This window comes from Dama dama, chromosome 20 (genome assembly GCF_033118175.1).
Source record: "Dama dama isolate Ldn47 chromosome 20, ASM3311817v1, whole genome shotgun sequence".
In the NCBI taxonomy this organism is placed as follows: Eukaryota; Metazoa; Chordata; class Mammalia; order Artiodactyla; family Cervidae; genus Dama; species Dama dama.
This window is the reverse complement of record NC_083700.1, coordinates 9,942,143-9,954,073: the sequence shown is the minus strand read 5'-3', so window position 1 is coordinate 9,954,073 and position 11,931 is coordinate 9,942,143. Positions and strand designations below refer to the sequence as shown.

General features: G+C 56.2%; 1 protein-coding gene across 1 annotated transcript; it reads right to left on the bottom strand.

Moving 5' to 3' along the window:
• Nucleotides 1–876: 876 nt before the first annotated feature.
• Nucleotides 877–11,023, bottom strand: ADAMTS4 (ADAM metallopeptidase with thrombospondin type 1 motif 4). The gene is made up of 9 exons (XM_061120292.1): nt 7,832–11,023; nt 6,392–6,715; nt 6,051–6,183; nt 5,301–5,471; nt 4,295–4,581; nt 4,002–4,188; nt 3,596–3,771; nt 2,505–2,680; nt 877–2,081 (listed from the first exon to the last, which is right to left on the bottom strand). Exons 1-9 carry the CDS (start codon nt 8,567–8,569, stop codon nt 1,655–1,657), a joined length of 2,619 nt encoding a protein of 872 aa, XP_060976275.1. The 5' UTR covers nt 8,570–11,023; the 3' UTR covers nt 877–1,654.
• Nucleotides 11,024–11,931: the final 908 nt, after the last annotated feature.

Below are 11,931 nucleotides of genomic sequence, written 5' to 3'. Positions count from 1 at the left end.
TCCTGCTACTGCCTCAAGACTCAAAATTCTTGCAGGGTCCACCTGCCACCCTATCACAAGCCTGTTCCCTTAATCAAAGTCACCCAGTCAGAAGAAAAAATAGAATTGTTTAGTACCCACCTGCCCTTCAGGTGTTTTCTGCCACCACTGAACACCTGGCTCCGCCTTGCCTCAGCTTCTCCGTGCCTTTTTTATTTTTGGCCCTCCTGACTCTCCCACACCTCTTATTAAATTCCATTCTAACCTCACGTCTTCAAAGAAGTCTGCTGGGTTTACACTGGTTTCTAGGGACTCTGTGCCTGTTACTCAGTACTCACAAGGGTAATTCACTTCACTGTTTTGAAAATACTGTAACATTTGTTCAGAATAACCCTGTGGGAAGAGGTATTTTTAGCCCTCTTGCACACATAAGCAACCTAAGGCTCAAAAAATCTGTGACTTATCCACCACTACCAGCTAATAAGATGCTGAATCCCAGCTCAGATTCAGACCCACCAGCTCCCACTCCGGTGGTCTTTCTGAAACAATTTCTCCAGGACCCCCTTAACTAGCACTCTCATTACTAAGCACTGTTTGTATGTATTGACATAGTTGTTCTTGTTATTTTTCACCTTCATGTTCTTGTCAACTCTGCTTGTACTGCGGTGTTTATTAAGTCTCCACATGGTTGGGAGCCTCCAGGAATCAGGGACAGGATTGTCCTTTCTCTGACAGTCCTTCAAAATCCAGGCTAGGGCTCTGCCAACCAAAGGAATTGAGCCTGGGGGCGAGGCCAGGCACCACTGATGTAGATCTTTACCGCCTTCAGATGCACTGCAGACTCATAGACAGTGGAGCTGAGGACAGCAAGGTGGTGATAATAACAACGGACAACAGTTGACATTTGTTGAGCACTTATTGAGTGCTAGGCATTATGCTAGTTCTTTATTTACAGTATTTAATTCTTATAACAAATTTACAAAGGAGGTATTATTATTGTCAAATGAGGAAACTAATGTTCAGAGATGCGGAATCAGGGTGCAACCCACATCTGTCTGACTCCAAAAGGAGCACATAAATAGCAGAACTCAATTTATATTTAAAAAATATGATAATTCCTTACTCCCTGAAGGCCTATCCTACCCTTGACTCTTTCTTTCCCAGAAAATAAAATTCAAGGAAAGGAAAGCTGGGCAGGATGAACCACACACACACACACACACACACACACACACACACACACACACACTTTGTCACACACGTACACCTATCACCACCACCCTGGATTTCCTAGACAGGGTGAGGGTTATGAAGGCAGGGGATCAGTTTCCCCAGTACCCTGACCCTCATCCCCATCCCTGGTACTAAATAAAAGTGAATAAATACGAAATAAATACAACTGGGGCCCACCCTGCCTTCCCCCTCCCTCCTGTGACCAGCAGGGCAGAGGGGGCAGTTTAGATAGGGGACAATCTCCCAGCCCCTTCCATCCACCAGCCATCCAGGGCAGGAAACCCCAGCAGGGCCAGCCTGCTCGGTAGGGCGGAGACGAGGGGCGGGGCTCACTAAGCCCCTCCCCCACGGCATCTCGGGGTGAGGCCGCTGCAAAGGTCTCTCGTTCACCCAGCTAAGTCCGAGGCCCCGGTGCCCAGAAAGGGCAGCCGGGATGGTGAGGTTATTTCCTGCCGGCCCAGGAGCGCCGCCGGAGGATCTCCAGAATCTGTGCCTTGCGGCGCAGCCAGTCCTGGGGAGTGGGGCGTGGCGTGGAGGGGGCCGGTTGGGGCACGAAGAAGCTGTATCGGAGGCGGGCGTTCTGCGGGTTGCCAGCCACTAGGACCTGCAGCGTTAAGGGCTCAGCCAGGGGCCCGTGTCCTGACAGTGTCTCCGAGGCCGCAGTGGCCCCGCTGTAGCGCAGGCTGACTGCCCCGGGCAGTACCACGTCTGTGGGGGACGGTATCAGCGTGTATTCACCGTTGAGGGCATAGGAGCCATCGCGGAGCTTCAGGGCCAGGTAGAGGCTCCGGACACTAGGGCTCCCCTGCTGCCGCACCAGGATGTGGGTAGCCCCAGCGGGGATGGTGACCACGTTGTTGTATCCGTACCTGTGCGCGAGGAGAGGAGAACTCAGCATCTCGGTGAATCCTCCTGCCATCCTGAGCAGGGTTTGTACCACCACACGTGCGCAGCAGGTTGTCGCCCCGGACCTACCTGAGCGGTCCAGCCTAGATCTGAGCTACCTGCAAATGCGTGCTTCTCCCACTTCTCTGTGGGCCCTTACACCTGCAGCCCCTTCTTGAGGTGCCTTTCTAAGCCCCTCCTTGGAGCCTGTCCAATTCCCACTCTCCCTCCAGGAGGGAGGTCACCTCCTGGGGACGCCTTCCCCAGTCCCCACAAGGGCGCTCATGGCACGTCCAGGCTGAGCAGGTATGTTTGTCTCCCCTACTAGACTCCCAAGTCAGCTCTTTGAGAGGAGAAATAGTGTTGAGGATACCTCTATGTCCCCCAGAAGGTGGAAGTGAACAAACCTGAATTTTTTGAAGGAGCCAGACTGCTTGATGCAGCTGGAACCATCCCCACCACACACCATGCACTTGTCAAACTTCTTTTTGGAGCCAATGACACGGTCACAGCCGGCATGAATGCAGCGGCCCTGGACACAGACTGAGGAGCTGTCCGGGGAACAGGGGGTCCCGTCTGCCACCTGAGGAGAAGAGAGGGAGAATTGAAAGGGTCTTCCTACACCAAAAGGTGTTAGTAAGCCAAACAAAAGCCATATCCCATCAGGGAGGGGATGTGGACGGAATATGGAGGGAACCCTAGGTTCTGTAAGGGATTAAAATCATAATGACAATGATAAAAGCCACCCTTTTCAGAATGCTCACTCTGAATTAGACACTGTGCTAAGTGCCATATAAATCTCACAACCACTATTTGAGGTTTGTAGAGATGGATCACTGAGGTTTAGAAAGAATAGGCGCTTGCCCAAAGGTTACACAGCTGGCAAGAGGAGATGCCAACATGAGAAGTGCAGGTCTGAGTCCCAACACCACCCTCAACCTTGGTGTAGTATCCCGGCTAGACGCTAGAGGGCAGTCAACATGTAGGCATTCTCCCCAGAACAGAGTGAAGGCGGCAAAACTGCTGGTCTGTTCCTTCTTCAGCTTCAACCCAGGGCCCTATCACAGAGAGGGGCGGGGCAGGGCCATCACCCTCTCCAGGAGGCCTGTTTAGTGGGGGACTGGTCCCCCATGAGCTCAATGAGGCCACCACTGTAATTCAACAGATCAGCCCCTCCGATGGGGGTCAGAGACGTGCCCAAAAGGCCACATGCTTCCATTCTCACCAAATGGAGCACTGGGAGATGGGGAGAGAAAGAGCAAGAAACCACTGGAAATGCGACAGGCTAGCATGGCCCGATTGACAACTTATCCAGAGTCCAGGGCCGATTTTCCAAATACCCATACACAGAGAAGTCTGAATGGAGCCCTGGGCTGGCCAGGCAGGGCCATGGGAACTCCAGCAATAGTGCTGTTTTGGATCTTGGCCATCAGAAAGCAGAGGGTCTCTGGGGGAGTGAGTGGGCACAGACAAGGCCCTGGAGCATTCTGGTCCTCACCCGTGGCTCCAGCACGTAATAGTAGCCCAGTGCCCGGGTCTGGCAGGTGAGTTTGCACTGGTCCCGGGGGGCCACACCAGTGTAGCGAGGAACCCAGTCCATGGGCCCAGGGAAATTCTTGAAGAGGTCAGTGCGGTGGTTGTAGGCAGCACACTGCTCTTCACGGAAGGTCAGTGCTGTAGGGTTAAAATGCACAGTCAGAGCCCTTCTCCCTCACACTGCTCCACCAGCCTCCCGTTGGCCTCTCACATCTTCTAGACAGGATGGCAGCTCTCCACCCCACAGACTGCCTGTCCCTCCCCTCAAGAGCAGGACCCTTAATACCTCCTTGGTCCCTGAACCCAAGGGACAGTGCTTTCTGTTCTCCCAGTGCTTTCCAAGGGATCCCATCCCTCCCACTCCTCACCTGAGCCAGTTGGGCAGTCCTGGGTGTTGCAGGAACGGAAGCGGGTACGGCGGCCCTCACAGTACTTGCCACCATTCCGGGGGACGGGCCGTGTGCAGTCCCGGGAAGAGAACTGGACACCACCCCCACAGCTCCGAGAGCAGTCACCCCACGGTCCCCAGGGACCCCAGCCACCGGCCTGTGGGACCTGCAAAAGGACAGAATGGAAGAGTGGGATCAATGTACTCTCTTGGGCTCAGAGCCAGTCACCACTCCCCCAGGCCCTCTGGCCCTCCCCTGCCCTGGGATCTCACGTTGAAAGCCTGGAGCTGGTCCACATGGAGGCAGCGGCCACCCATACAAGCCTGTGCAGGCCCGCAAGGGGTACCATCAGCCCAGGGCGAGTGCTTGGTCTGGCACATGGCATGGCCATTCAGATGGCCAGAGCACCAGAGGGCGGCACAGGGCGGTGGCAGCTGTGGACAGTGGCGCGAGTCAGGCCCAAAGGTCAGCTGGCACTGGCGGTCAGCATCATAGTCCTTCCCGGGGAAGGTCACGGGCAGATGTAGGGGAGCCTCTGGCTTGTCTAGGAGACAGTGCCCTGGGAAAAGAGGCAGGGGGGTTATGAAGTCGGCAAGAGTTGCAGAGGTGCCTGCTGGTCATCAGTTGAAACACTGGGTTCCCCAGGGGGCTGAGGGATCCTACAAATTCTAGTACTGGAAGAAGCTTTAAATAGCAGCTACAATTTATTCGATGTTTATTCGATGAGCATTGACTAAGTGTTTGACCAACAATATGTGTTTAATCATGGCCAGCACCTGTGAGGTAGTTACTGTTATTATGCCTACTTTATAGATCGGTTACGCAGAAGTGAAGTAACTTAGAGTCACACATCTACACACATCAAAAAATAGAATCAGGAGAGGAGCTCACAGCACTAGATCTTCCTGTCTAGTCTAACCAACTACAGACTTCTTGATCTGCTTCTCATCAACAGCGCTCCCGATCATAGCCACACTGCTAAGTTTGCACACCACAAGTGACAAGGCCTCCTTCACAACTGGCCCCTTCTGATGTCGAACAGTTCTGGCCCTTAGAAGCTCAGTTCTAATTCTTTTGAGGCCAAAACTTGCCTCCTGTAGTTGTGCTATTCATTCTGAGAGGAAGTGGGAACCACACAAAGGCAGCAGCGTTTCTCACCCCATCCCACGTGTAGAGGAAGCCTGTTGGAGGGAGTCAGCTTGGCCCGTGTGGGAGGCAGGAGAAGAGGAAGGACTGTGAGGGGCGGGAGCTGCGTCCTGCACGGGGCCATCTGCTCACCGTAGCCGTTGTCCAGGAAGTCAGTGATGAAGCGGGCGCTGCAGGGGGACCAGGGCTCCTCGGGGTCCACGTGAGCCATCACAGGCGCCATGACGTGGCGGGAGGTGCTCTCAGGCCCATTCAGACCAACACACGGCTTTGAGTTGTCATGGAGCATGCTGAAGACATGGCCTGTGGAGCAGAGGCCCTGTCAGTGTCCAAGAATCCCATCCCTGTGCCCTCAAGGGGTCGCAGACCCATCAGAGCCTGGCTGCAGCTTTGGATGACCAGATCCATTCCACCTCTCATTCTGCCCCCAGTCTCTTTCTGGTGCTCCAAGGGCTTCTCAGTATGTGGCCCCCATTTCTCTGTCTCCCTTCCCCCTGATATATTCAGGGGCCCTCCCTACTCACTTTTCCTTACAGCCAACATTCCCAACCCCGATTCCATCCATTCTGTCACTGACTGTTGTGAATAATCTCTCTCAACACTGTCCCACCTCCCCCTCCAAAACACACACACACACACACACACACACACACAGCCAAGTTCACAGTAGATTTCTACACACTATCTCATTGAACAGAAAACTTTAATTGTTTGTCTACACGCTGAGCAGAGAAGGGTAATGGCCCTGGACTGAGGCTTGGGGAGAAGGAAGAAAAACTTGTGACCTCCACTTGTACCCTGGTGAGGCCACCATTGCCTCACCTCACCCCCGACAGCTCTCCAGCTCCTCAAGGGTGCCCCATGACCCCAGCCCCAGCTTACCCAGTTCATGAGCAGCAGTGAAGGCTGACTGCAGCCCGTCATCCTCCACGATGGCACAGCTCCGAGCGGGGTCACACACGGTGCCCACGTCAGCCATGCCGAGAGTGTCACAAGTAGAGACTCCGCACAGGTCCTGTGGAGAGGGGTCAGAGACACTGCGTGAGGAACCAAGACACCGGGGTGCGCTGGGTTGGGATCCAGAGCAGGGGGGACCTGGGCACTGCACCGACAGCCCTGGCAGTGTGGCTGGGGCCAGGCGCCATGCCGGGCTACTCCAGCGACACCGTCCACACCAGAGTCTGTGCAGTGGTGCTTCCTGGAGGCGCTGCCCGGGGCCTCACCTGCCGGGTGAACAGAATGGCTGTGTCAAAGTGGCCAGGGTCCGCGTCGTCGGGGGTGTTGAGTCCTCGTTGCCAGGCACAGAAGCTGCGCAGGGTCTGGGCGGCGCTGGGGCCCACCTGGGGCCCTTCCTCACCTGGCCCCAGAACCACCAGCCGCGTCACCACCAAGCTGACAGGGTTGCGGATGCTCGGGTGCTTGAAGGCCTTGGCCGCCGCCGCCATCACTGTCAGCAGGTAGCGCTTGAGCCCTGCGCCGTGGAACGCCGCCATCTTGTCGTCTGCCACCACCAGAGTCTCCACAAATCTGCTCAGCGAGGCAAAGCGCTGCAGAGGAAAAAAAGGAAGGAGGAGCCTGAAATAGCCTCCCAGACCCGTGGACAACTTCTCCCCTCCCTCACTTCCTAGGTCTGGAACTCAGCAGAGCCAGCTGGGCCTCACATATCCCACGGGATTCTTGAAGGGTCTGGTGAGGCCTCTCCCCCCGCCCCCCTAACTCCAGATCCTTGGGCTTTTGCGGTAACTCTGAGAAATCATCTGTTGGTTCTGAGAAGAGGAGGGGATAGGGAGGCCATGTCCCAGGGCTGTGTGGGCCCCTGAAGTGAAAACCAGTTGGGACTGCCTCTGGGAGGGACCACGGGGTCCCCCAGGCCCGAGTGTGGCCGGGGCCTGTAGGACTGGGGCTGGAGGGCTGGGCTGCAACGTGTCTGCCCTGTGTGGTTGGAGGAATAATTCAGTCAGCAGCTAGGGCCAGGGCCAGATCTCAGCGTGGCGGGTGAGGAGGGAGCGTCTGGTCTGGATTAAAGTTCGAGAGGGAGGGAGGGAGGAAGGGAAGAAGGTGGGGAGCAGGAGTGGGAGGGAGGAAAGGCAGGCAGCCGTACAGTCGGTCCACAGTGTGGGAAGGACCGACCAGAAGACCGGAACGGACTTCAGGGTGCCTTGCCTCCCCTTTCCGCTCCTGCCCTAGTTGGTAGTTTGCCAGAACAATTTTGAAGACAGCATCAGAAGCCAGAGGCCAATCCCTCGGGCCTCAAACCTCATTCCTTTAGCTGGTGGTGGGGTGAAAGTCAAACTTGGGGCCCAGAAAAGAGTCAAGGCCAGGGGGGCTGTTAGGAGGGCCTCACTGTTGGGGACTGTGCCAGCAGGATGCCACAGCCAAGCAGGGGTGGGATGGGGAGAGGGAGCAGTCATTCCCAGCACAGAGTCTCTGACCCACCTCTGGGAACCACCCCTTGGGATCAGCGATCTGGCCAGAAGAAGGGCTGGGGCAGGGAAAAACCAGAGGCTTCCCAGGAAAGGAGGCTAGTGGAAAGAGAAAAGGCAGGCAGAAGGGAGGGAGCCACAGACGGGCCAGAAGTGGAAGTGGGTGGAGAGAAGGTGAATGGGGGTCAGTAGGACAGACATGGCAGGACACGGCAGGACATGGACTCCAGGATGGCCTACCTTAGCCCTTCGGGGGCTGGGGCTGGGGTTCCCTGCAGGAGCCTTGACGCTGCACATGGGGCCCTGGCCACTGACAGGACTCTTCCGGCGTAGGACGTGAGCCCCAGGCCCCCCAGCGGAGTTAGGTGTGCCTCCCTCCAGGGGCTGGATGTGGAGTTCCGTCCCTCGGTACTGCAGCACCCCTAAAAGTGCTCCCCCGTCCCAGTGCAGAGATGCCACCGACTCCGGATCTCCGTTGATGGTGCCGGTGAGGTAGGTGCCCGGCTCCGCCCCACCGAGCAGCTCCGGCGCCCGGCCCAAGTATTGCACCGTCAGCCCCTCAACCTGCACGCCGGGGTCCTTCTCCAGCTCTAGCAGCAGCGTCTCCCCAAAGGCTGGCAAGCGGTACAACAGCCTGGCAGGGGCACCCAAACCAGGCAGGACGCTGCCGTTGAGCTTCTCTGGAAACACGATCTCCTCCTCCCGGGGGAGGGGGCTGGCCGGCCAGGCTGAGGGCAGGAGGGAGGCTAGCAGCAGCAGCCACACCAGCCTGGAGACGGAGACGGGCACTGTGGGGAGCAGCAGGCGGGGCTGGCTTCCCCACAGCCAGCCGTCGGCCAAGCCCCTCCCGGGATGCGAGTCCGCCTGGGACATGGTACTGGTGCTGCAGCTGGGCAGGCCTGAGGCCGGCTGGGCACCCAGTCCTCCCTGCCCCGGCTTTGAGAAGCTCCTCTCTGCAGCCTGGGGGCTCGGCCTCATGCCAGGGTCAGAGGCAGAGTTTTCAGAGGGCCCAGGGACCTTCAGAGGAGATGGAGGAAATGTGGCCCTTAGGCTTAGGAGAGGTGCCTGGTGGTCTGGTTCCTCCACACTTGCCTCCCACCCCTCCTTCTCCCGGGCCTGTGTCTCCCCGCTTGTGTCTTCTGTAGCGTCTCTGGCTTCTCCCTCTGCTCTCTCAGACTCTCTCTGGCTTCGCTTCAATGCCTGTCCTCTCTCTGCCTCCTTCCGCCGTGCCTTTGTCTCTTTCTCCTCCTTTCTCTCCCGTGTCTATGTGTCTGTGGGTCTCTCTGTGAGTTCTTCCCAGCTTCTCTCCGCGCCAGCTCTTTTTAAGCATCCCCAGCTGTTACACGATTGGCTGAGCAATCAGCCATTCAGCCCAGAGCTCTGGTGGCAGAACTCAGATGGGTGTCTCATTGCTTCCCAAAAATCCATTTGTTTTCCTTTAAAAGAAAAAAAAAATGGGACTTGCCCAGACCCAGTTGTTAGAGGGGACTCTCGCAGGCACTGGGCCAGCTGATGACATAGCCTTTTCCCAAACTCCACAGTCGGCTCTCAGCTGTCTCACTCTGGTGCAACAGAGCCCCAGGAGGAGTAGGAAGTCAGGGAAAGGGCCTGACCAACACGCAAAGAAAGGAGCAGAGTCCCAGGAGAATTCTTGCTCCCACTGTCTAGCTTTTTCTCAGGGATCCTTCATGATGCTCTCTGCCCCTTAGGCTGGTTTTCAGGGCCAAGGGAACTAGCTGCCAGGGGAAGAGGGTGGGGAACAGGTAAGGAAGCATCAAGAGGGCAGAACAAAGAAAGGAGGTGACTTGACACAGCTCAGGAACCAAGCAGTTGGAGAGAGTACAGAAGGCCAAAGAAGGGACAGGCAAGGAGACAGTGATCAGGAAGGGTACTGCTCAAACGCAGGATGAGCCTGCTTAGAATGGGCACATGAAGCAGGCAGAGGCCACGGCAGACAGGATTAAGGACTTTTATAGAAGGAAGACCTAGGGTGGCACCTCTGATTCCCTTCTTTCCCTTAGGCTCCCCCTTCCTGAATTACCATTCCCCGCCCCCTCCAAAGCCCAAACAGCCATTCCGCCTCCATTCCCCCCAGGGCTCCCCCTCCCCACTTCCTGACTCCCCATTTCTCTGGCCCGGTTCCCAGTAGCTTCCCCCAGGCTCTGGGCCTAGCTCCTACCCACTCTCAACTGCCCTAACCCCTCCCCCAGCTTCAAGTCAGTCAACCCCCAGCACAGGAAAGACTTGTTTGCTCAAGATGCACCCTGTGTCAATCCATCAGAGGGAATCCCCACTTGGTTCCCTTTTTTTGGCCCCACTTTTCCTAAGAACCCAATGTTTCCTGGAATACCTAGTAATCTTTATTTCTCATTCCCCATGGGGAAGGAGAGAGTGGATGCAGCATTGTGTACATAGGGAACTTCGGGTACTGAGAGAAACAGAAACCCAGTGCCTGGGATGGGGAGAGTGCTTGGCGAGGAAGAGGTGATGTTTGGGAAAGGAAATGAAATGATTCCCTTGGTTCGGGACTGGAGAGAACTCTGCAAAGGAGTCTTGGGGGTGGACTCTCAAGGCGAGGAAGGAAAGGGTTCCGAAGTAGGGGCGATCTCTGCTCCCCCGTGCTACAGCCACTCCTTTCCCCAGGATATCCCCAGGAAGCGAGTACAGTCAGCACTTTCCTTTCCCAGAGGTGGGCCACCTGCCCCTACCCACATCCCCTATTCACTCTTTGCCTTGTCACCTCCTGTCCTCCACATCACATCCGCCAGAATACTTCCTCTCCCCTTGCCTTCCTGCTCAGGTTGCTAATACCTGCCCTGGTGCCCATCACTTCCTGTATCACCCACCAGCTTCTGACTGCCACACCCACCTGTGGACCCCACCACACACGCTGACCCTGGTCCTAAGTGGAGAGGGTTGGCGTTGCCGGAGTCAGACAAAGGCTAGGAGACCAGAAGGGGCAGGGGCAAGAGGAGCTATCACCAGAGGGCTCTTACTACCCCTTCCTACCCCCGTCTGAGATGAGGACAAAGGGGGTGACTAAGCAGTGGGAGACAAAGGGCCTTAGAGCCGCAGCAGCAGTGTGTGAGTGTGTGTGTGGGGGTGCTGGCAGCAGGCAGAAGGCACAAAAGATGCAGTGTCCTAGGCAGCCCCCTAGGGTCCCTCACCCTAGCTCAAGTTGCCCCCAGGGCCAAGCAGCCCAGAGTCCATCCTGACTTCTCATCTATCCTGATACGAACGTGTGTGTGTGTGTGTGTGTGTGTGTGTGTGTGTGAGACTCAGTTGTGTCCGACTCTTTGCGACCCCTATCAGCTCTAGTCTACCAGGCTCCTCTGTCCATGGAATTTTCCAGGCAAGAATACTGGAGTGGGTTGTCATGCTCTCCTTCAGAGCCTCTTCCAGGCCCAGAGATGGAACCTGCATCGCCTGTATTGCAGGTGGATTCTTCGCTGCTGTGCCACCGGAGAAGCTCCTCTTAGGCTGGATTAGGGCAAAAAAAAATGCAGTCCCCACCTCATTCTCCACACTATTACCACATTCACTGTGTTTCAGGGAGACAAGGCCCAGGGAGCGGGTGGGGAATGAAGGGGGCAGGGAGGCACAGCCTCTGCCTGGCTCTGTGGGGGCTGCCCAGTCTTTCCAGGTTTCATTCATCACAGTGCAGGATATGGCCCCACCCTTTGGTACAGTTCCCATTAGGTCAACTAGAAGTTTGGCTTTCCCCTCTTTCTTTGTAGCTAAGAATTACTTGTGTCTGCCACTCTCTTGGTCTGTCTGTCCCACCCTGCTGCACTGCTGGTGGGCTCTGGCCCAGGGACCCTCTCTGGGGGATATCTGGGGAAAGCCTCTGTCCAGACCAAAAGCGGAAGGGATGTGCAAACTCAATGGGTGGCCCAGTTGGAGCTCAGCTTAGAGGCCAAGAGAACAGGAACAAGATCCAAGGCTGGAAAACTCTTCTTTGTCTCTACCACACAGAATTGGGATCAGACTCCTGATGGTACCACATTTCTATGCCATTGGCCAGGGGAGAGGCCAGGTCAGAAACACATGAGGTAAAAGAGACTGACCAGGGATAGAAGTGGGGTGCTAGGGATCACTAAGGGCCCTTCCTGAGTCTGTAATTCTGTAGGTTCTGGAAAGCTGGCAGATATCAGGGTCACCGACAGGGGACCTCCTCTCCTCAGCTTGGATGAGGTGACTTCTACACACCCCAGCAGCATGTTCCAATGCTGGTGGCCTTGGCCTCCTACTCTTTTCTCATTTAGGTTTGGCGGGAGCTCTCAGACCCACCCAGTCCCACTTGGGCCCCTTTCCCCTAACCCATTTAGGCCATCTGGAAA

Excerpts from the sequence above, each read along its gene's own strand:
- ADAMTS4 (XM_061120292.1), bottom strand. The coding sequence starts at position 8,569 with ATGAGGCCGAGCCCCCAGGCTGCAGAGAGGAGCTTCTCAAAGCCGGGG. Across the intron at positions 6,184-6,391 it reads CCATTCTGTTCACCCGGCAG|GACCTGTGCGGAGTCTCTAC; the intron begins GTGAGGCCCCGG and ends CCCTCTCCACAG. Across the intron at positions 4,582-5,300 it reads CTTCCTGGACAACGGCTACG|GGCACTGTCTCCTAGACAAG; the intron begins GTGAGCAGATGG and ends CTCTTTTCCCAG.